This window comes from Chaetodon auriga, chromosome 8, assembly GCF_051107435.1.
Source record: "Chaetodon auriga isolate fChaAug3 chromosome 8, fChaAug3.hap1, whole genome shotgun sequence".
NCBI lineage: Eukaryota > Metazoa > Chordata > Actinopteri > Chaetodontiformes > Chaetodontidae > Chaetodon > Chaetodon auriga.
In genome coordinates, this window is record NC_135081.1 from 16,393,851 (window position 1) to 16,417,355 (window position 23,505).

Sequence of the window (23,505 nt, forward strand, 5' to 3'; positions counted from 1 at the left end):
CCTGAGATATGGTACCACATGTGGAGTTAAAGACATTATCCATCAAAATCAAGCTGTAGCACCCACAAATCTACCATGGCTGTCGGCAGAAATTTCCAAACTGTAAAGGAGAGACTTCAGGAAGGGCACCAGTGCGAGGAGAACATATAAAACATTTACACAGGATATCAATGTTGAGGACATAAAGGTATCAAAGGCAGGGAACAGGCAGCACCCATATGCAAATGTAATGGCTTCTTGTGGCCAGTAGAGGTCAATGTTACATTAAACGGTCACTGTATGCCAGTACAGGGAATACTTTAGGCCATTACTACCATAGAAATGTGACACAATACACACACAGTGTCTTTAGATGTTACCTTCATTCTCAAACTTCCTATAAATTGTCAGCATCATCTAAGAGTGATTAAGACACTGATGACTACCATCCAGAGGAAGACACGGGAAGACCCAACTTGAGACGCTAAATTATAAGGTTATAATGCTTCCATCACAATCACTAGCAGAGTGTAGCTACCTCGGTAATGAACAGAAGCCTTGAGCAGGCTTGTAAGGGCAACCAGCCAGGAAGAGCTGTTGCTGGAGTGGGAGGCTGTTTTACTGGAAGCAGTACATACAGTACCACCGTGGACCTGATAAATATTAAGCCTGAAAATTAATATATAACCTACTGGTTTACAGTCAGTTCTTATCTGCCCTGTGCTACTGTATGTGATTCAGGTCCTTCTGTGGTGGAGACCATAAAAGGCACATTAAGGTGGAAAGAAACGCAGAATGGTATGTTAACATCTTCTAACATCATTTTTGTCACCATGCCCCGATGATTTGTTTATATAACGCTAGGGTTGGTTAAAGCTACTGTAAATCAGCAGTCAACCAACCCTGCAAACTTCAGCCAAGACCCAGATAATGCCTCTCATGTATTACCATTAACTACATCTCAGAGTAAAACCCACCCATCGAGCAATTTGACTATCATCACAATGAGGAAATCTCTAAAGCAACATCGATGACGACTCCACCATTTCCAGTCTTTGCCTCACAGCTACAAACTGAACCTGAGCTCAGTGGCTCCACCCTGTGGTAGAAGCAAGAACACACAACAGAAATACAAGTCTTAAAGCAACAAAAAAGTAACCATTCAAACGTTTTTTCACCACATTAGCTGCTCATGTTTGTGTGCTTTCTGTGGTTTTTAGTGTCTGTTTTGCATGTTTTACTGTTTTCTGCTGCATCGTGTTGCTAACGTTATCCAGTGCTAGCTAAGCATCATTGTGAGATTCGAGTGCCGATCAACAACGCTAGCTAATTTCAGTCACAGAGGTAATAATTCCTCAAGAGCCAGACTTGACAAAAAAGACAAAACAAAAACAAAAACAATCAAACAAATTAAAAAATGTCTTTGAGGCCGTGTTTCCAACGCACCTGTTTTTATCAGTGTATCTTTTTAAAAATTTTCCCCTTTGGAAAAACAGATGTCTTGACTTACACAGAGGTTTAAGAGACAGTACGCTTCTGCTCTGGTTTTAATGTTCATTTGAACTGACACTATGGTGAAAATTAGCCTTGTTTCTGTTGTCTATCATTTTGATGTGTGTTTGGAAAATAGAGAAAGGTATTGACACAGACTTATCCACTTTACATTCATCATTCATACACAGTGTGGTGATGTCATTGTTTCTGTTGTTTGTGAGAGTATGCAGCTGTTGAATGCCTGGTTGTTATTTCAGAAAGGGGTTACTGTAACAAGCTTGGTAGAGTTTCATCACTTCTTCGTTCATTTTGCACTGCCACAGGCCTACAGTAACAGAGCACCTCCCATGCTTTTCATGGTAGTCCCTGGTTAAAGAGCGCAGTGTTGGAGCCAGCTTGCTAACAAGTCTGACTTTAGGCATTCTCACTTTGCAATTCATTTACTGGAGAAACTGGGTCAGTGGAAGCACGTTAAAGCTGGAGTTGTCCTCCTGGCTTTGTCTCACAAAGGAATGTTCACCAGGAGGGAGACGGAAGGAAGGCAAGGTTGTTTTTAGATGTTTAAGGCCAATAATGTCCTTTACTTCCTTCCCCTGGTGAAATGGTATAGAATAACATACTGCTAAAAGACGCTAATATATAGCACAGTGGCTACTAGGTTTACCATCTGAACGAGTTATTGCTTGTTCTATTAAGTCCTTGAGGTTTTAAATGATGAGGAATGCTTTATTATTATTATTATTATTATTATCATTATTATTATTATTATATTAGAGCATTCTGAGACCTCAGCTATGATTTACAAGTGCCGATACAGAATCAAGGATGGGAATTATTTGACTCAAGTTCTGCAGAAATAGGCTGTGGGCATCTTCCCAATCAGTGGCTTTGAAAGAACAGTAGAGCAGTTGTGGAATGATGGGTCTCAACCTCACATGAAAGACAAACACCACCTAGAGATGTGGACCTCTTCTCATTCTACAGTTTGCTGTATCAGCAGTTTGGAGCAGCAGCACAATTGAATGGCTTTGCAAGGACCCAGTCAAGCGTCACACTGCTGACAGAGGGGGAAAAAGATATAACGCTAATAGATTAAGTGTTCATAGGAAGAATTAATGTCCTTGCTCTACCTTGGTCAATACCTGTAGGATCACGCTGGTCCCTCTGTAACTATGCTAAGCAAATGACAAGCTTCATTTAATTAGCAAGTGCTGACAAGACAGTGATCTTTAATGAAATCAGACACACAGATACAACAGTGGAGGGCAGCCCCATAAAACAGCATCACCACTGATTTAAAAAAAAACTCCACGGTGTATTTTGAAGGCTTTACCTACGCGGAAAGGCCAGTATTAGGACCAAAACTAAGATTATTTTTAACAGTTATTACTCACTTAATCGCTGGTTCCTCAACTTTGAAATAAGCAACTGTTCTGATCAATCGTTTTTCAAGCAGAAACAACAAAATTATTTGATTCCAGCTCTTCGCTTCACTGCTTTTCTTTGTCTTATGTGTCGTTTGGAAAAAAATACCATTGTGATGTCACCTTGGGCTTCAGGATGCCGTGATGGACAATGTCACAATTTTCTGACCATTTAAAACCAAATGACTGATGGATTAATTTAGAAGTTAATTCAGTTCATTACAGATTGATTATGTGATGTGATTCATGTACTTGTAACAGCTCTGTGACATTTGTATACTTTCACTCTATGAATTGCTTGCAGGTGACATTCAGTTACTAAATTGTATTCTGACTGAAAACAGAACAGTTAAGAATTGTTTGTGTGCTTGTGCCTGAATGACTTTAAACCTTCACACTCACGCAACACATCTCCACCCTAACAAGTGTTTGACCTTCCAGCGTAGTGAGCCCTGCCCAGTCCTGACTCTAGACGCTCTCCTGCTTTCGGGAGATTTTGAAACTTCCTTTTTGGGGCTGTCTGGCTCACCAGATGTTTCCTGAACCCGCCGTGTTCCTAACTCACTCCCCTCCCCAGTGGTAAAAGGCAAGGGAAGGACAGAGAGAGGGAATCTGTCATTCACTCTCAGTGAAGCCAAGCACACAGAGATACCTGGAGTCCAACTGATGAAGTCTTGTCTCACGGCTACAGAGCTGACCAGGGCAGAGAGCGTCTGGGATTTACTTCTGCTGCAGTGACAGCAGATTCTGTAACTCATCTGAACGGCATACACAGAAACACGCACTATACAAACACTCACATTTTGAGCTGCTCACCTCCTCTTACACTTTTTTTGAGTAGTGTGAGCTCACAGGCAGGAGTCCTGCTGTTTTTCCTGGTGGACAGCCAGCAGTCAGTGAGCCTGCGATGTCTTGGGACTGTGGTCTGAGGTACATGTTCTCCGTGTCCCCTGCACTGCAGCAGGGGAACATGTGTATCCTGCATGACAAGGAGGACCTGTCCAGACTGGAGATGGTCCAGAGACTGGCCAAGGACGGCTGCCGCTTCCTGCAGAACCACAGCAAGGGCCCAGAGAGGACAAGCGAGGTGAGACACAACCCACAACACTGCTGCAGTCACTGCTGCATTTTTATAACAGGATTTTTACAACTTTCTTTGGTTTTTATACAGCAATACTCGTAAATAGATGAATATAAAACCACTCTCTGATGCATTTCGCTGAACAGCTATCTGTGGCCTTGTCACATTGAAGACATCAGTCAAACTGCTTATCAGATAGTCCTCTCTGTGTCAGTATGAACCCTGCTCAATTAGCATACATTATCCTTGAATATTCAGTTAGACAGCATTAGATAGTTCATTTCACTCTGGGCGATAGATACTGTGTTGTATGCTGCTGTTTTGTGAGCATTGTGCCTAAGCATCATTGCTCGTGCCCCCTGCAGTGATCCATCCATCAAACTGATGTTAATTTGTTGTCTGTTTTTATTGGCCTCCATACATTCGAAAACATCTCTGCTCTCTCTGAAGATGAATGTTGTCATTTAGATTCTGCCGAGCCTACAAAAAGCTTCAGTTAAAAAAATATCATAAATAGTCTCTAAACTGCTTCAAAAGACATGCAAGAATTAAATTGATATATAGAAGATTGCTTAACAATATACTGTAGAGTGTATTTTCTTATGTGCATAGAAATGTATGTTATAAATGTGCTGTGTTGAATTCAGCATCGGCTCAGTCTCTCAGGCCCTATCCCGTCTGTCTGTCATTATTGAAGACTCAATGTTCATGTACTACATGTTCAGTTCAGCCTGCACACTTTTTTTAAAATCATGACATCACCTGCCAGTTGGCCAGTAGGAGGCATCTGATTGGCTGACCTCATGGTGGGCTCCCTTCCTGCCAGCTGTATCTGTGCACTGAACTGAACAACAATGGCAGGAAAAGTTGACGCAAGTGACCAGACCACCATGCCAAGGCATTGTGTGGCTTTAGGGTGGATTCCAGTGCATCAGGTCTCTGACCTTTACTTTAACACAAGGCTAGATCGCCTTATCAGTGTTGCTATTCAATTTAGTGACCTTTTCATCTGCACTAAGCCACATACGATCAAATGTTAGTGGTGCATATTACAGCAGTCTGTGTTACCTTTGTTCTAGTAACATGCAGTGCGCATTCTTGCGTCTATGTGTCATTTATGTAATCCCGGCGGTAATGGTGAGATGACCTTGCATATAATACTTGACATTATCTAGAAATACTAAGATTATGTGAGATTATCTAGCAGTGTTTCTAGATTATAGAATGGTTAATCCAATGATGCCACAATGTACATACTGTGTGGCGCATATAAATATCTAAGCCCAGACATCAGAGAGCTTAGAAATCAGTTACATCCCAGCTGGTGGAAACAGGGATGCTTAATATACAGTCGGCTCATGTCTGTGAAAATGTGTGAGAGATTCTGGCATTGGGAGATCATGAGTGTTATGCAATCTCCTTAAATTTGAAGCCAAGCATGTTTCTGGGTCTTTTCCTTTGGTAGTTTAGAGAGAACTATACATAATTTATTTTGCTGTGGAAAGAAATGTCAGGTTTAAGTGTTGCAGTTCAGAGTTTTGACTTTGGAAATCACTTTTTCTTTTGTTTTGTTTTTTTACTTAACTGCTGTTTTCAATTATTTAGTGGGCATCAGAGGCATGAACACAGGGCTGCTCTTCTCAGCCGACACATGAATCCTATGAATGCTTATGTGCACATGTTTATTATAACATGCTATATAATCAGAGCTTTATAGGAATTTGAGTTAATTGCTGTTGGAGATAATGAAGTGCATCTACATCAAAGGGTTCTTTGAAAGCAACAGCGATGCTTCTGAACCTTTGGTCTTACTCTTCCTTACCTTCCTTACTGTATGATGCACACTAATGATGCAAATCTGCACCCTGTCAGGACTTGACACCTTCCAGATCCCTTTAAGTGTTCCATACCATGCGTACCAGATCTGCTGCAGCAGACACGGAGACATGCACATAGCAAGTGTCTCTCCAGCCAGTGGAATGCATCTGGAGCAAAGAAAGGAACAGTAAACCCTTTGACTTTGCGCAGAGGCCTGATAAGTAGTGTTTACGCGACTGTTGATGGCGTCCATGTTGGGAAGACTTCAGTGCTAGCTGTGAGTCGAGGTCACCTCCAGGCTCGGGTAGGAACTGTGCGTCCCTGGCACTCAGTCTCATTATGTGCATTCACTCTTCGAGGTCTGATTGTGTTTTTGTGTTTGGACACTGGTAACCGCAAAGCCCAGTGTGCACTGAGCAGTTGGCCTGCAGCAGCTCCAGCAGGATCAATAATTCATTGTGAGGAAAGGTTTGTTTTGCTGTTTGACCAGTTCGCAATACACTGAGACACCATGTTAATTATAGTCAAGAAATCAACTTGCTTGGCTGTCACGCTTAGTGGGACACAAACAGCGGTCTTTGATGAAGCTAAGCGCACACAGTGACCGCCACGTCTTGATAAGGATAGAACCACTAATGTCCTCTTCCCAAGAAGCAGGAAGCTAATCAACACGGCCCTTTCTTTCTGGGAATTTTCTAGTTCTTTGTTTTTCATCATGCCCCCTAACCTTATGTCATACTGTGGGTCCTGTGACTGGATATTACAGTCTATTATTACACAGGACACACCCTTAAGTGCATGAAAGCATTTTTTATACGTGTTTGTTCTAAGATAAAGAAGGAATAAATTCACAAGTTGTCACTTAAACAGACATGTAAACATTGCCTGGAGTCATAAATCACAGCACTGAAAGAACTTCCAGCAAACATTGCCATTAATGGTCCTTTCTGAGGGTCTTAAAACATCTCTGCTGTTAATGGGATTGGTCGAATGTGTAATGTTATGATGAAAATGTAGCCCACACAGTGATGGACACGGTTGTGTGTCTTTGGTGTATTAGACATTGCACGTGTGTGTTTACATGTTATGTTAATGCATTCATCTGTGTACGTGCGGCGTATCTACAGTACGCCTGTTTATGTATGTATGTCCACAGATCACAGATAAGTGATAATGTGCCAGGAAGTCATGCTTAACTGAAGGACTCTGGATGCTTCTCTGCAAAAGGCAATTAGGGCAGAAAACTGCAACCGCTTCCAGCCTGTCTGCCTGGCTAATTGCATGCACAGAGGCTTGTGTTGCATTGACTGATGGCTGAGGAGCAGAGGGGGGGGCGAAGCGGGGTTAGTTGATGCAGGATGCGTGCACTATACAGTGAACTCCTCATTAAGACCAATATCTCTGATCCAGACCCTCCATTGTCAAACAGCTACCAGTCCTCTTTGCAATTCAGATGCTGCAACCAGCCAATTTGTTTCAAACGTAGGATTTAAAAAGTTCAATTTAAAAAAAAAAAAAAAATCATTGAATGCTCAGTTGAATGACCAGTGATGTACAGCATCATATCCATCACACTACTGTATGCATTAAAATTTCGGCTTCCCATGGCAGTCAAACTGTGCGTGTGTGCTTCTCATCCTGAATCTGTTTGCTTGATATTGTCTTTTTGATACATCACCAAACATACCGTCATGGGCTGATTGAACTGCTTTTTTGTGTTAATTGTCTGACTGGTAGATTAGTCAATAAACCAATTTTGGTAATCAATTAATCATTAAGATTGGAATGTATTTTGGTCTGTAAGTAATTACACAACGAATAATTTAAACTGCTTATCAAGTGAAATGCTAAACATATACTAGTTCCAACTTCCCTCCGTTTGATATATTTAGGTTTTAGAGTGTTGGTAGGACAAAACAAGTCAGCTTGAGCTCTGACTAAACAATTAATTGAAAAAATGATTAAAAGACAATGAAATTAATTGTTAGTTGCACCTCTATATCTGACTGCTCTAACAGTCTAACCCTAGAGAGAGAGGCATTAAGAGATATTTTCTGTTGGCCAGGTGAAGTTTTAAGGGATGGGATGGATGACTGTCTTTCACTGAGGCTTCAATTGATAACATGGTGACAGTGTGTGACAGTGACTAAGAGAGAAAGACAGAGAGTGGGAGACTGTAGGCAACGTGAGGATGAATTCATCATTCATAGCACCTCATAGTGGCCACCAGACAAGGACTGACCATGTGAGCTGAAGTCTAAACTAAGCTCGGAACCACTCAACCATTGCTGGTGTGCAGAGTTTAACTGTATGACAACTTGAAAACAGATTGTCTCTAGACGCTGGCCATCGTTTAATAGGCTCTGCATAGGAATCAGTAATTAAAAATTGTGTGAGTCTTTTATGTTAATCCCTGAATGGGCTCCACTGATAAGCACTGAATAATGATATATGGAAATTCTCTTTCATTTACAGTGCTGGCTTTGACAGAGTATTATGATGGAAATCAGTGGTGATTTGTGTGAGGCAGAAAATTCAGGGGAATCTCCTTGGTGATAACACCCTCCCTCCCTCCCTCCCTCCCTCCTTCTCTCTCCAGCCCCAGAGTGACGAGGCAGTCCGTGTGTGTCTGAGGGAGAGGGGCCACGATGTGCTGGTTCTCCAGAGAGTGTCGTCAGAGCCGCCAGCCCCCTCCGCATCAGCGAGGGGAGGAGGGAGAGAGGAGGCGAGGAGCAGGAGGTAAGCCTCTCCACTCCCCTCCCTCCTAGATTCCCTCCCTCCCATCCTCTCTCACTATCTGTTTCTCTCCCTCAGCGCTCTCCCTCCCATCATTCTCCCTCTCTGTCTCTCTGGATCACACTCTCATTCAGGCATGCTTACATCACAGCTCCCTACACATAAATGACTACATTAAATACATATAAGTGAGCAGCATGGGACTGTGAGGCAGAGCTCTGCTGGCTGCCTTCCCATTCAAGTCAGGAGTTCTTTCAGCCGTGGAGATACTGGGATACCTCAGTGTGCTTGAGGGATAGGCAGCCGTGGACCACGGGGCTGTAGCAGCTGCAGGTGGATGGATGGATGGGTAAAGGGGGCATGCAGAAGTAACCACGGCAACATTGCCGGTGTGAGGGCACAGGGATTCTGCAAGGATGGGATCTCAGCCACAGCCCCCGAACCTGCGGCAGGAGGAGGGCAGGCTGCTGCACGCTGCCCTGGTGGAACAGGAGGAGGACGAGGAAGACGAGGAGGGCTCTGAGGAGAGCAGCAGTGACAGCACCAGCCGGGCAGAGCCGGTGACGATGCCCACCTTTGACGTCCCCTACTTTCGCTACATAGACGATGAGGGGACGGAGGGAGAGGAGGAATGGAGCAGCAGTCGCTCTCTGTCCTCTATCGAGGAGGACTCGTCCACTGACTCTGTTGTGTCTGACAGGTACATGGTGCTGTCAGGGACCCCGGAGAAGATCCTGGAGCACTTGCTGAATGACCTGACACTGGATGAGGACCAGGGGACGACACAGGGCAAAGAGTCAGGTCAGCACGCACACTTTAATGTTCTGAAACACCTTTCTCGTCCCCTTTCTCCTTACTGTGTTTTGCCCGTGTGTGAATGAGCATTTTTTTGTACTTTAGAGGGCAAAAATATAAAAAAGGAGAAAAATTAGTTGGTGGATAACTTTATGATTATAGCATTGTTAAAGTGGTGTTCTTACGTGTGTTTGTGAGAGATAGATAGAAAGAAAAAGAGAGGAATAACTCCCTTTACTTTCCATTTTACTCCCCTCCCCACCATTCTCTCTCACAGAGGAGCTGGGACAGCAGCCCCCTCTGGGCATTATTACTGGGCTAATCATGTGCTATCATTCCCAGAATGGCTCAGACTTCGAGCCTGTTCATTTAAAAGCCTTTTACAGAGATAAACGTTGCTCATATCTTTTGAGCGATACCATAACGGTCTGCATGACATGCAGTCCAGCCTCACAGCGACAACAAATCAACACATTTCCTCTCATCCCAGCAGGTACATGATAATGTGACACTGTTGCCAAGGCAGAGGAGACTCTGTTGATTGAGCTGGAAAGATGGTTTGATGAGAGATGATGATTGAGAGCAGCAGCACAGTCAGAGAAGCAGAGGAAGAATACGAGAGAGAACAGAGAAACACCGTATATGCAGAGAAAAAGGCAAACAAGGAGGGAAAAAAGGACATGCATGTTTTTCCCTGGAGATGGAGGTGGTCACAGATGATCTCCCATCAGGATGAAGGCAGGCTAACTGCATACCAAAGATCATTACTCATTCTGATGAGGAAGTGAATGAAATTGATCTAAATGCCCTCTCAGGAGATTTGCCTGGAGTTGCAACATGGTGCATTTTTATTGGTACAATTTAGTATTTAATATTGATGTAATGTTAAACACAAAGCTAAATTAGTGGGCATGTGGGTAAGACCTCCTCCACTCCTTCAGCTTACTGTACTTACAATGAACCCTTCCACACTTCACCTTATCCTCTGGGGTGTGTTGTTGATGAATCATTCACCATAAGCTCACCTTACAAGGACTGTATTGAAGTGAAGCATCTAAAGGAAGCCGTGGACCAGAGCATGATGCTGAGTGATATCCCAGGGTCAAAGAGCCAGAGACCTGCGGAGGAGAAGGAATGAACTGAGTCCTGGAGAGCGATTGATCTGCACTCAGTCATGTTTAGTAGTGTGACTCCTGCTGGCCTTGGTTCTCTCTGTGTGAATACTGAAGCTCTATACGCTCTAGTTCTACTATTAAGTGTGCCCCTGAAAGTTCAGACCCTGTGAAGCGTGGCCATGTGATACCCTTGATTTCATTAAAAAGAGATTTATTTGAACATCCACCAAGCTGCCGCGCTCGGTCTTTCCCTCTCGGATGGCTCAGACAGCTCGTGCAGCTACATGACTGATGTCTGCAGCAGATTATTGATGTTGTGTTTATGACTTACATGCAGCACAGCACATTAGAAAGCCAGTTTCATCTCACCATGGTAGCACTTGCTTCCATCTATACTGCATACACAACATTAAGAATGCAGAGGAGCTTTCTGCAAGAGATGGCACTTTTCTGAAAGCACCACCGGCATGTTTGAGGAAGAGCAAACATGAAGCACTGCAGTAGGCTACACCGTGGAGATGTCTGACGTGCTGCCGTCGCATTTCCTTCTGTGGCCTAGCATTGTGGGTAGCATGCTTTGTTGCCTTGTTTCCTGTACCCAGTCTGAGTGCATCTATTGATTCCAGCTCTGCACAGATTCATGGTGTACATTGCCAGCTCTGAAAAACATGGAAAGGAACATTTGTGTTCCTAACGGGAGGATTTTCCAGCCTTTTAACTGATGCACCATGTGGGGAGATGGTGATGCTTATTCGTAGGGGGAAAAAAGCAAATTTTTCATTTCTCAGACAGTCATGATAATTTAAGGCTTTTACACCAAGACGATGGCTTCTGGTCGTTACTGCACCAATAAGTGACACATCAACATCCTTATTTCAAAGGCGGCATTGATCAATTTTTACGAGTACTTATTGGAATTGGCAGGTTGATTGTCAGGATGATTGATTTAAACAGTAGATTGACAAGCGAGATCAATGAATCCATTCTGCATTTCCTCTGAAAAGGAAACTAAATTTGTTTCGGGTTGAGCATAAGCAGCAGCAAAATCGACATCCTACATTCACCCCTCTGATCACGGCCAACAGCTGATGATCGCTGAAAATCTTAAATAAAAATCCTGTGATGTACAGCAGTCACACATCAGCACAACAGACAGTGAAACTTCATCCGTACAGCATGATCCATACACATCTTTGGGTCAGTAGCTTCTGCTAAACTGTCTGGATTAAATTTACTCTGCAGGACACTCCCTGTTTTTTTTTTGGTTTTTTTTTGCTGTTTTACGAAGAAAACTTGAGAGTATTACTTTAGGTTAAGATTAAATATTTATTCTGTTTTCCAACTTTCAAAACTTGCAGTGTGTACAGCCTGGGGAGTGGTATGTAAGCTGTTACTCATGAGAAAGTGTTTCAGTTAAGACAGCTTGGAGCACTGCGCACAGTGTGAGCAGTGCATGGTGCTCGTGTGTGTGTGTGTGTGTGTGTGTGTGTGTGGAGGGGAGGAGGTAAAGTACAGTATGTGGGTGGGTGATCTTTTGAATGTTGTTTTCTGCTTTTGTGTTAAAGTGTGTTATTTTATTCTTTATGGGAGTTACATGTGTACAAGTGTGTAACCTCTCATAAGCAGTGAGTGATGCGTCCACAGCTGCTCTGCACGGATTAACATAATGATGTCAGGGCGTCCTGTGGACCAGAACGCACACAAAGCCCTGGGAAGCCAGTGTGAAATTAAAGGGGAGAATTTACAATTCTGGGTGTGAGGCACACTTACAGAGGGGTTGAGTGGAGGTTGGCCCTAATAGGATTTGTAAAGCTTTTCGCTTGTGGCTGGGCGTCATGTCTGGGAGTTACTGTCCTATTTCTCTGTATGCCTTACAATTTTATTTAAATGGCTTAAAGTCATTTTCTGAAATTCACTTTTACTGTTTGTCATATTGTCCAACAAATAATTATTTACTTAGATTCTGGGAGAAAGGAGCTTTGTGTGTGGCATTAAAATGAAGTGATGACGCAAAGTTTAGTCTTTATTTATCATGGTAAAAAAAAAAAAAAGTGTTGTGATAATGTTGTCTATAAGTGCATATCATGTCACGGGGACTGTTTGATCAGCTTTGATTCAATCCATTTACAGAAACACTTAGCCATGTGTAACCTTGGGAAGGAATCGTACGAGGATACAGTGGCAGAAAAGGCTGCTTGTAAACACATTAGGATGATGGCTGAGCAATATCAGATTGCTTTTCTTTTCACAAGATAATCACAATGAAAACACAGACTTCATCAGAGGGCAGAGAGTCACCTGACACATTAAACATTATTGGCTTATCGTGACTGATACAGCCTGCAGCGGCGAATGTGTGAGATTGAAGATAAAGCAAGCAAAGGCTTGTTTTAACTTGTAGGAGCAAAACGCAGCCGGAGAATCCTCAGCGGTTTCAGCACAAGTGATCATCTGAGACTGACCATGAAGGATAATGTGCCATTGAACGGCCTCTCACAGTATGCTCACCTCTGAAATGTCTCTGCTTAGTGCTTGGTAGACGTTTGACAGAATGAGCTCTCCTTATTAAGATGGAAGAGGAAAAACTAAAGCCAAGTCTCTGAGCTGCCACCTCAATTAAAAGTACAGGCCGACTGTTTGTGCAGCTCAGCCATCATCAATCACGCAGCTGTCAATGTCAGTGGTGCACGTGTAGCTCAGCATCCTGTAGCGTAGCACAAACCTAATGAGGATTTATACCACGGTCTGCACAGAATTTAAACTTAAGTTTGTCTCTTCAGTGTCAATCTATGAGCTATTTCTGAAGTTAGAACACGACAAAATGTACCATTTTTTGTTCATTGTTGATCATGTGTTTCTCTTCCCAGATACGCTTCTGGATGACTTTCTGCTGACTTACCCAGTGTTCATGTCCACCAGCGACTTATGTCAAGCTCTGCTGGGGCAATATCCTTGAACACAGGGACATTATTTCAGACATTCACACACAATAACCCTCCTTTGTGAATGGTACGAACACACATAGATGTTTTAGACAAAAACAAGGCCGTTTTATTGACTCAAAGCTGCTCCGCTTCCAAGGAAACAGAAAGTCTCTTCTCTATCCCTAAATCAACACCGCGCACACACTCTCTTCATTTTATACTGCATTTGATGTCAGCAAATAGATCTCGCTCTCCATCTGCGCTGAAGCCTTAACCCAATCCCACCTATTGCACCAAGCGATACCGAGGGAAGGAGGACAGGAAGGAGGCCCTGGAGAGGAAACGAAAAGTGCTGCACCTGGTGTCACAGTGGACGGCTCTCTGCAAAGACTTCCTGAGGGAGGACGAGCATGTCAAACTCTTCATGAAGGTAGGAAATGTAATGTTCCGTGAAAAAGGGTGGAAACTGGGGTGTCAGCTGAACTAATATGGGAGAAATGAAAATTGACATTTCCTTCCAGACTCTGTATCGTTACATGTTGGATGATCTTTACGAGCACCCGGCCCTGGAGAAGGATGTGAGGGAACTGCAGAAGCTGTACCAGCTGCATCGCAGACAGTGAGTGGCCGCATGATGACTTAGTTTGTCACTTTGAGTTATTGGACACAGGACAGTTCAGGACATGCGTACATAGATGCTGAACGACAAAATGGAAAAACTGGTGGATTTGATGATTTCAAGTCTGGGTATGTACAGTGAGTATGACTGTGACTGTTTGGGGTCTGGAAAGACACAGAGACATGAGCTGGTGTCTGAGGACAGAAAGAGCTCCTTCTCCGCTTGCATCTCATCAATGAATCCATTCAGAGCTTGAAGAGTAATTGCAGTGTTCTGGGGTGTTATGCACTAAAGTATGAAGGTCATGGAGTTCTTTATCCTGAATCTCTAAAATTGAGGAAATACAGGATTTTTGAGAATTAATGACAAGCTGGCAGAAATTTTTCTCATTTACCATGAGAACGAAGAACTTGTTTACTGGACGCATCTTCAAGCCTGCTCGCTATTAATGGCGTCAAACTCAAATATATTCTATTATAGCATATTTGCACCTCCATATGTATAAGCACAGTGACACACATCATTAGACTTGGTGGGTAATAGATTATATAAATTAGCCCATAATCTAAATAGAAAATGCATACAGTAGGAATTTACTGATCAATGCACTGATTGGCATTGGCTGTGGTACTGACTATTTTTAGCATTCTATTGATATCACCAAATCAGATTCTACTATACTTAGAGACCACAGTGTGCCTTCATAAAATGTATGGAGTTGACTGTCAAAGGCAGACATTAAGCAAATGTTATTCATGCATGTATGTATACACATGGATGCAGACATACTGCATACACAATAAGCATACACATGCATATTTGCACACAGGAACATGTATACATACTCACATGGGCATAAGCATGTGTATATGCATATATGCATACATGCACATATACAATAAACAGACAGACCCAGCGATGCACACATACATACTGGCATGTTGTGCAAACACATTATATCAACAGACAAAGAAACAGCTGATTTTTCATGCAGATTTTTGCAGAGACTCAACCGTCAGATTCAGATTTGTTCGTTGAATGCAGTAAATTACTGGTAATGCATGCCACTTATGAGTTCAGGAGTAGATATCTTTTTCAAGTTATGGATTGACCGCAACATTGGACAATATTTTATATCACAGAGAGTCCGCTTTTAAAACTCTCATTGTACATGAGTCTTGAAGAGAGGTCTGTTTTCTCGTTGTTAAAGTGAAACTGCTGCTTAATTACATTTTTTTTTTTTTTTTTTTTTTTTTAATGAAAGTGAGCATCACGTTGCTCTTTGTCATTACAGTGTAAACTACCCCCAACTCACCAGACACATTGCCACACCCACGTCTCCCTTCCCCTTCCTCAACCACAGCCTCCAATCAGACCCTTTCCCTGGGGATGCTCCGACCTGCCGCCTATAAGAAACCAGTGCAGATAATTCAACTTGACTCTGCTGCTTTATTCATGTTTAGAGAGGGAGCTCAACAACACCCACTCCTTTAAAGCGGTGGACTTTGCGTGGGTGTTTCTAACTGACATACTCTACTATTTATGAGCTTTTCACAATCAGGCTCACCCCGGGGGAGGACAAGGTTCACTGCTTTTAGGCAATCTACTACTGAGTAGAAAGCTGAAACGTGCCATTTTTTTGTACAAAGAACACTCACTTAGTCCTTTGCGCCAATAAACTTCTATCTGGCCTTTGTGCAAAAAGAAAGCTTAGGAATTCAAAAAACACTTATTCTCTTGTACTCTCTCGTCGGGTGGCGTTGTAATTTACCGAGCCTGTTGACATCCGCAGTGGTATGTTTTTTTTTCTGGAGTAAAGGAGCGAATTAGACCACGAGCTCCGTTTTGATGTGACAGTGGGAATCAGGTTTTTCATTAGCACAGGATTGCCGCTGGCCAGCGGGAGGAGGTCCCTCAGGGCAGGCTTTGTGCCAACAAGCCTATTGTGATGCAGAGCCCAGTAAAAGCTGAGGGATGATAATGGACACGGGGCTATCCATCATGCTAGCCAGGCCTAACTGATGAGAATGGGGTGATTAAAGGAAGGGATCACATTGGAAGGTCTAAAAATCTGCACAGCACTCTAATCTCGCCTTGACACTGATCTTAAATAATGGACTGAACACAACAGAGGAGAACACATGTACGTTCATTTTACCTTGATTATAGACTGCATTGATGTGAAGCTGTCTTTTTACTTACAGATCGGGTCCTTTTAGGGGAAATGACAGTTATTTGCACATGTTTAGGCACATTGTGGTGCTGATTTCTTTCTTCTTTTTCCAGCACGGTGGATGAATATTCCCCTCAAAGGAAGGTGAGTGATACGATCTTGTGTTTGCTCCCTTTACGACACTTCAGACAGAGAGAACTGTATTAAACAGAACTGGCTATCCACTGCAGCATGCTAGTTTGGCCGTTGGAGCCATTGTCGTCACATTTCCTGCTAAAGACAATGTTCTGTGGCTCCACTGAAATGCTTAATGTTCTCGGGCAGTATGAATGTGTGTGAAAATCCACGTATTTCCCTTCTTTCAGAGCAAAGCACTTTTCCACCAATTGAGCCTGAAAGAGAACGGGCTCCAGTCCAGATGCACACAGAGGGAGACCAAGGAAGGTAAGACGTAAAACGAGGCGTTCTTCACACATTCCTCCCATCATACGTTGTTTCCAAACACATTTAGTCTGAAGAGTAGAACAATGGGAATCTTTCCAGGGAATGAATGAAAAGGTTTGGAAATGCAGGTTCCTGAGTTATGACTTCAGAATTATTTTTCCCTTGTTGGGATCAGGTTTTGCTTCTTTTAAAGGGGATTGGATTTTTTCTGCCAAGGTTTGGATGTAGACCAGCTTTCTGCTTGTGGATGAGCCACAGATCCACACTACACAGTGCTCCAAAGTTGATCACTGAATGCTTACACTGGACAAGTTGAGGGTCAGTCGATTCGCTCAAGGTCGCCTTATCAATAAGGGGCAGCCCCGCTATATCCATTTCTTCCTGTTGTTTTCAGAGACGGCAGCAGGTGACTTAATTAATTGCTTTCTTTCTGGTTGAACGAGTGCTAAATGGTAAGATAACCTGCCGGAGTCTGCCTCTGGGAAGACAACCTGCATGAAGTCTGCCCTCTACTGCACGCAGTGGGTGATTATCCCTCCCCTCGAATACACCCAGCCCTAAACCTTTTACACCAGCTCTCACAGCAAAGCCAGCAGCTGCCCAGGACCCAGGAAATTTTAGTAATTTGGTTATTTGAAAATTTCCTATGGAATTTGCTCCAATAAAATACAATATCTCTGAGGCGATTCCTGCATTATTAGCTTGTCTTGTGGCCCTGTGTCATGATCTTATATCAAGAGCTTCATTATTTAGAAAGCCTGATGCCATTTAGAATTGCTCCAGCAGCATCTGGCTGCTGGTTTGTCTGTGGTTATATAATGAAGTGATCATGCGTAGTCTGCTGCGTGCACTGGCCGTGGGCCAAGCAGCACTTCAAGCGCTGTGCTGTTCTATGTTGTACCTTACTGAAACAATATTTTCTCTGTGCTACAGTGCTGTGTCATGTGTATATTACCATGGACTCCTACCTAAGTATGAGGGCTCATCTAGGAGTCGTGGCCCAGGAGCTGCTGCAGGCGGTGGCAGAAAGGATGGATGTCCCACAGGGCGAACTGGTATTAGTGGCTGTCACTTACCCTGGAGGTAAATACAGTACATATCAACCAGCAATACAGTCAAGTATGACAACTAAACACTCACAGCAGTGGCAGAAAGTGAGAAGCTGCATTCTGCACAGCACTCTCATTAAACACTAGTGTGCAGTTCAGTACATAGTAGGTCAGAATAGGTTATTCTGAAGTGTCTTAAGTTATATACTATCCCAACTACACTAGTCTAACTTACAAATAAAAGTAAATATTGCCTATGAAAAACTCTGGTGTTGTAGTTTTTCACAACATTTAATACTTGAATTTTTTTCCCACACATGAAGTTGTGAGATAATAATCAGCAGCACTGACCCGAATCTCTCAGCATTTACACTCCAGTGATATGAAGTCAGTATCTGTTATCAGCGACTGAAGTGAACCTCACACAGCAAGTCTTATCTCTTGCTCCTGATAGCTGCTAACACGCTGGCTGACAGATTTTTAATGGTGTTGTGCTATTTGTGATATGTTCTCTCCCCCTGCAGGCAGGCTCCTCCTGCAGCCTCAGGACAGAGTCTTCTCCGATTCTTTCCGGCCAATGGGGAGGCTGCATGTCTGCAGGAAGGACCTAGGAGAGGTCCTGGTAAGAATATCACTGCAAGGTGTCACTTCAAATTAAACGTGCTGTTCCTGTGCTGTCGAAACAGTGTCCTCTGTTAGGTCAGACATGCACTCATGCATCAGATCAGAGGCAATGAATAAGATAATCTACAATTTGTTTTACACAAATGCATATGTAGCACATTTAGATTAAATCACTTGTCAGGACAATTTATCAAAACCTGCTCACATGAAACAATTTCTAATCTGCCTTTCAGGCAACAAAAAGGAAAGACGAGCAGCCCTGATCTTGTCGGTGTTTGATGTTGTTTTTCTTTGGTTTTCCGTCTACAGAACCCGTTCATAGACAACGCTGAGCTGCAACAGAGGATGGCTCGCACGCTCAGTTTGAACACGTGGGACGTGGCTGTTGCTCTCACCAACTTTGACTGGACCATCTTTGACTCAATACATGAGGTTTGTCCCACAACTTGAATACTTGTGCAGGGTTTGTTGCCTGTAAAATTTAGGCCTGATGGGCCTAAACCAGGGGTGCCCAAACTTTTTTCCCTGAGAGGGCAAAACTGAAACTTAACGGTGGGTCATGGTTCAAAAGACCTATTGTACTGTTAGGATGCAAAATGGTGAGAGGATCCCGAGTTCCTTTAATTGACTGATGCTCAGATTATGAAAAATGATTAATAATGAGGGATCTGAAATATTTACAGAACACTTTTGCTTCTCAAAAGTAAAACAGCATAAATAGTGATTTAATAATTTGGTTTTTAATTAATTTACTTTAGAAACATCTGGCGAGCGAAACTGAACCTTACCCTTAAACTAACCAACACGAGCCATGACGCGCCATGCTCTGCTCAACTCCTGCATATACGTTCTTTTTACAGCAAGAGCTCGTGTACTTCACGTTCAGCCGCCACAGTAGCAGCGGTCACACTATGGCGTTAGAGCTGCTGCTGCAGCGCTGCAATGACGTCCAGCTGTGGGTGATGACTGAGGTGCTGCTCTGCCCGACGCTCTGCAAAAGGGTCCAACTCATCAAGAAGTTCATCAAGATCGCTGCCCAGTGAGTGGCTTTTCTCACATCCCTCTGCATTTTGACCAGAGATTTATTGAGTCATACAAACACCATTGGCCAACACCACAGCATTTCAGCCCCAGATGTAAGGGTGAGGCGTTTAGACTTGCGTGAGGATGGTGCCCCCTCCAGTGGCAAATCAATAAACTGCATCTACTTCTGCACTGTTGAGCTGTGCCCCAGAGGTAACTCGATTGTTTGCTCCATTGATCTTCTATAGCTGTAAAGCTCAGAGGAACCTCAACTGCTTCTTTGCCATTATAATGGGCCTGAACACTGCAGCTGTTAGCCGCCTCAGTCAGACTTGGGAGGTAAGGATGTTCTAATTTTCATACAGAAATCTGCTCCAACTTTATAGCTGAGGCACATCTGGATAAAATAAATCTTGTCTTTGCAGAAAATTCCTGGGAAATTCAAAAAGCTGTTCTCAGAGCTGGAGACAGTTACAGTAAGTGTGATCCGTGGCTCTCTGTGTATATAACACACTGAATATATCTGTTCTGAGATGAAAAAACAACGACATTCATCGACTCCGACAGGGAAAACAAGCCTGCGCTTCAGTGTGTATGCCGTGAAACAAACAGATGTTTTTAATTTCCAAACATCAGGTGAAACATCAGGTGCTTTAGATGATCATTAGTCTCTGATGCTGCCGTAATTCAGCTCTAACAAAGCATGCATGCACAGGCACACACAGCACCCCCCCCACCGGGATTACACTCATTCGTTTTGAAAATGTCTTCACAGGATCCGTCGCTGAACCACAAGGCCTACAGGGACTCCTTCAAGAAGATGAAGGCGCCAAAGATCCCCTTTCTTCCTCTACTACTGAAAGGTGCGCTCATTATTCTGTCCCTTCGCTTCCACACAACTACTGTAGGAGGAGAGCTCTGTGAAAGACTTCTGTCTGGCAGATTCGACATGAGGAAACAAACAGACGTCAGATACCTGTTGGTGAATGCTCACAAAATGTTTATCTGTTCCAGACATCACCTTCATTCACGAAGGCAACAAGACCTTTCACGACAACCTGGTTAACTTTGAAAAGCTGGTGAGTTCACGGGCCCTTTGTAGAGAAAATACAGCAGTGCTGAATCAGAAATGTAGATGTCATGTTTAATGAAGCCTGCGTCCCTCTTTGTCTCCAGCACATGATAGCAGACACAGTGCGGCTCATCCGGCAGTGTCAGAAAGATCACATGGGTCAGTATTCACATCAGTCAATTGGCAGCTAACTTTGAAATAAAGGATCTGCACATAGTTTAAATCAGGTTAATGCCATTTATATGATGTCCACATGTCTGTTTTTGACATAAAAATGACTTGGCTGACTTGACAGAGGACAGGGGACAGACAGAGGAGCTGTCCTGGGTGCTGCAGTCTCAGCTTGGAAGTAAAAGATTTTCTTTCCCACCAGGAAACGGCATCACCCAGAAGAGCAGCTCCGAAGTGCGAGCCTACATTGATTACCTTCATATCGTCGACAATCAGCAGACTCTGTTTGAACTGTCGCACAGACTGGAGCCCCGTGCTTAGAGGACAGCTCTCACTGTGCTTCTGTCGGATTGCCAAGGAACAATCTGTCGCTGTCTCAGCCATCTCTCAGGACTCAGAGTACGCTGCACGATCCTGGCCGACCACAGGAGGGAGCCGCTCAATCAGGAAAACTCTCACTAGAGACGAGAATAAGCAGCAGAGGACACGTCTTAGGTTAAATGCATAAATGTTTGCATAGATCCACAACAGTCATTGATCCAGAACACCTGAACACCAGGCCCAGCCAACATCATCCCAACAGCTGAGCGTCAGTGCCAGCACATCCACTCCAACTTTTGCTGCCTGTTGGCAAGAGAAGCCAACGGCAGCAGCAGGTCTGAGCTCTAGATGTTGATCAGTATGATTAGAGGTGCATGTCCAAACCTGCTGCTGCTGCTGCTGCTGCTATTACATTCCTGCAGATGGCAGAGGCTGGCAGGTTTGGGGCTCTGACCGTGACCCAACAGCTCCACTCTGTGGAGAATCAGCAGAAAGGGTTGGTTTGCAGGTGAAATGCTCCCCATCTAATGACAAGCTACAGGAAACAAACATGCAAACAAAAAAATTAGAGCATGGGAAGTTCATTCTCAACCTTGAAAACAGTATATTTGACAAAAAAAAGGGTCCACTTACTCACCTTTCCAGAGCTTTTAACACATGACGTCACATCAGGTGATTGATATCATAAGTCTTTTTTGTATCTACAGACACTGTTTATAGATCTGTCAGCAGAGGGTTGTCTCATCAGATTTAACCAAAGAGTATTTCAGCCCGATACTGCACACACACTGCACAGTCCGCCACGATCCAGATGGCCTCTTGGCCAGATGTAGGACATGCGGCGACTAGTAGATCAGCCCAGTGGATGACACAAGCTGACGTCTTGCTAAACGGATTCAAGATGATTGTTAAATATTTGACATTTCATATATTATTGTCTTTATTTTTTACATTGCAGAATTCTCTTACCATACAGTTTTTTATTAACCTAAAGTGCTGTGTATCAGGCTTTACACAACGCAGAGCAGGAAATAAGAACACACAGTGTACTGTATTTCTTTGGTGTGCGTGCGAACGGATGAGTGTCCTGTGTGCGAGTCACCATGACGCATGTTAGTGCCAAATACCGTAAAGACGCTCATTCAAATGAATTCTCGTCTTTTTTTTCCCGAAGCATTGGTGTGAGGATCTCCATCTAGCTGAGCTGTGGACAATCAGTTCAATGAAGCAGCAGACCCGTTCTGATGCAGCCCTGTGTTGGTCTTTAAAGTTCAGGTTCCAGCACGATACAGCGTGTTTCCAAACACACATGACACGGTGACACATTCCTCTGGACAGTGTCACTGAGCTACAGCTGATCTCTTTTGTCCTCAATTAATGTATGGATAGAAAAAAAAAAATATCTGTCCCTGTAAGTAAAGAGCAATAGCAGAATCAAGTATTACAGCACCTTCTGGACAAAAAGTAGAGAAAAATGAAGAAGGCTAGAAGCCATTAGCTTATGTACAGTGTGAAGTAACACTTCTGTATTCAGATGTATAATGTGTAGTCATGGCAGATGCAGTATTTATTCTCTAAATTGGTCGACCCAAAATTCTCCCTCTTGCCCTTTAGTTAGGCCATTTCAGGCAGGCGATGTGAAGCGCTGTAGATGGACTTTCGCATTATATTCTTGAGACTTTATTTGTATATTTTGGATTTTAAAGCCCACGGCCGACATGGAGAGAACATGCTTTAGCACCATCTTATTTCAAACTTCATTTGTATCATCAACAATGTGCAGTTGATTCTGTTTATACTGTATATATGTATGTGTTGAAATTCTGGATAAGGATATTTATTTATTTCAGAATTATTTATTTGTTCCATAGACACGCAGTTTGATCTTTTCTTTCTTTCCTTTGATTTTTTGTACGCACTGTTTTGGCTGGTCTGCATGATATGGCAAACCATGGATTGAACACCAGTGTCAACTGTGCATGCAATAAAATATTTCTCATCATCATGACTTGATTATTGTGAAGAATACGTGCATGTATAAGGTGGTGAGTGAAAATTCATTCCCCATTCCTGCAAATGGTTCTTTCTAAGTCTTTCAGCAGTAATTCTCTTGACTCTGAATGATTATAATGTCCAGTGTGAATACATTTAGGATAGTGAGAAACTGCTGAGCATCAAACACAGACGAACCATCTCAGATTTACTGTGTTAATAATGTCTTATTGGTAACTGTACCTATAAATATTATGTTGTCTCTACCTTGCTGTGGTTTAAATTTAGTTTTAGGATCAATCAGACATGACTCATACTGAGGTCATGATAAAAAAAAATGTATTTAGGGAACTGCAAACAACACTGAGTCAGCAAAACAAAGAAAGCTGAAAGGCATCTGTTGAACGCAGTGAAGTGATACTGTGCTCAATATATGCACAAACAACTCGTCAGCACTGTGTGCGCTCAAGCTCGACACCAGACGCGTTACATTTCCTCACTTTCTTCATTCAAAGGCTTCAATCCTTTAAGTAAATTTATAATCACCTACCAGCATTAAACGGGTTTGTCTTCAAATAATTAACTATCAGAGCATTTCGGCTTCTCTGCCTCTGTGTGGCTGACATACTGTACAGGTCATGTCTCATGAAC

General features: G+C 43.1%; 1 protein-coding gene across 1 annotated transcript; it reads left to right on the forward strand.

Annotated features, from left to right (window-relative positions):
- Nucleotides 1–3,556: 3,556 nt before the first annotated feature.
- On the forward strand, nucleotides 3,557–22,870 carry rapgef5b (Rap guanine nucleotide exchange factor (GEF) 5b). Its single transcript, XM_076737205.1, has 18 exons — nucleotides 3,557–3,984; nucleotides 8,396–8,535; nucleotides 9,233–9,333; nucleotides 13,310–13,388; nucleotides 13,652–13,796; nucleotides 13,888–13,985; nucleotides 16,272–16,302; nucleotides 16,524–16,602; nucleotides 17,536–17,685; nucleotides 18,176–18,273; nucleotides 18,585–18,707; nucleotides 19,136–19,314; nucleotides 19,547–19,637; nucleotides 19,724–19,774; nucleotides 20,074–20,161; nucleotides 20,313–20,377; nucleotides 20,475–20,529; nucleotides 20,744–22,870. Exons 1-18 carry the CDS (start codon nucleotides 3,805–3,807, stop codon nucleotides 20,860–20,862), a joined length of 1,872 nt encoding a protein of 623 aa, XP_076593320.1. The 5' UTR covers nucleotides 3,557–3,804; the 3' UTR covers nucleotides 20,863–22,870.
- The last annotated feature ends 635 nt before the right edge of the window (nucleotides 22,871–23,505 follow it).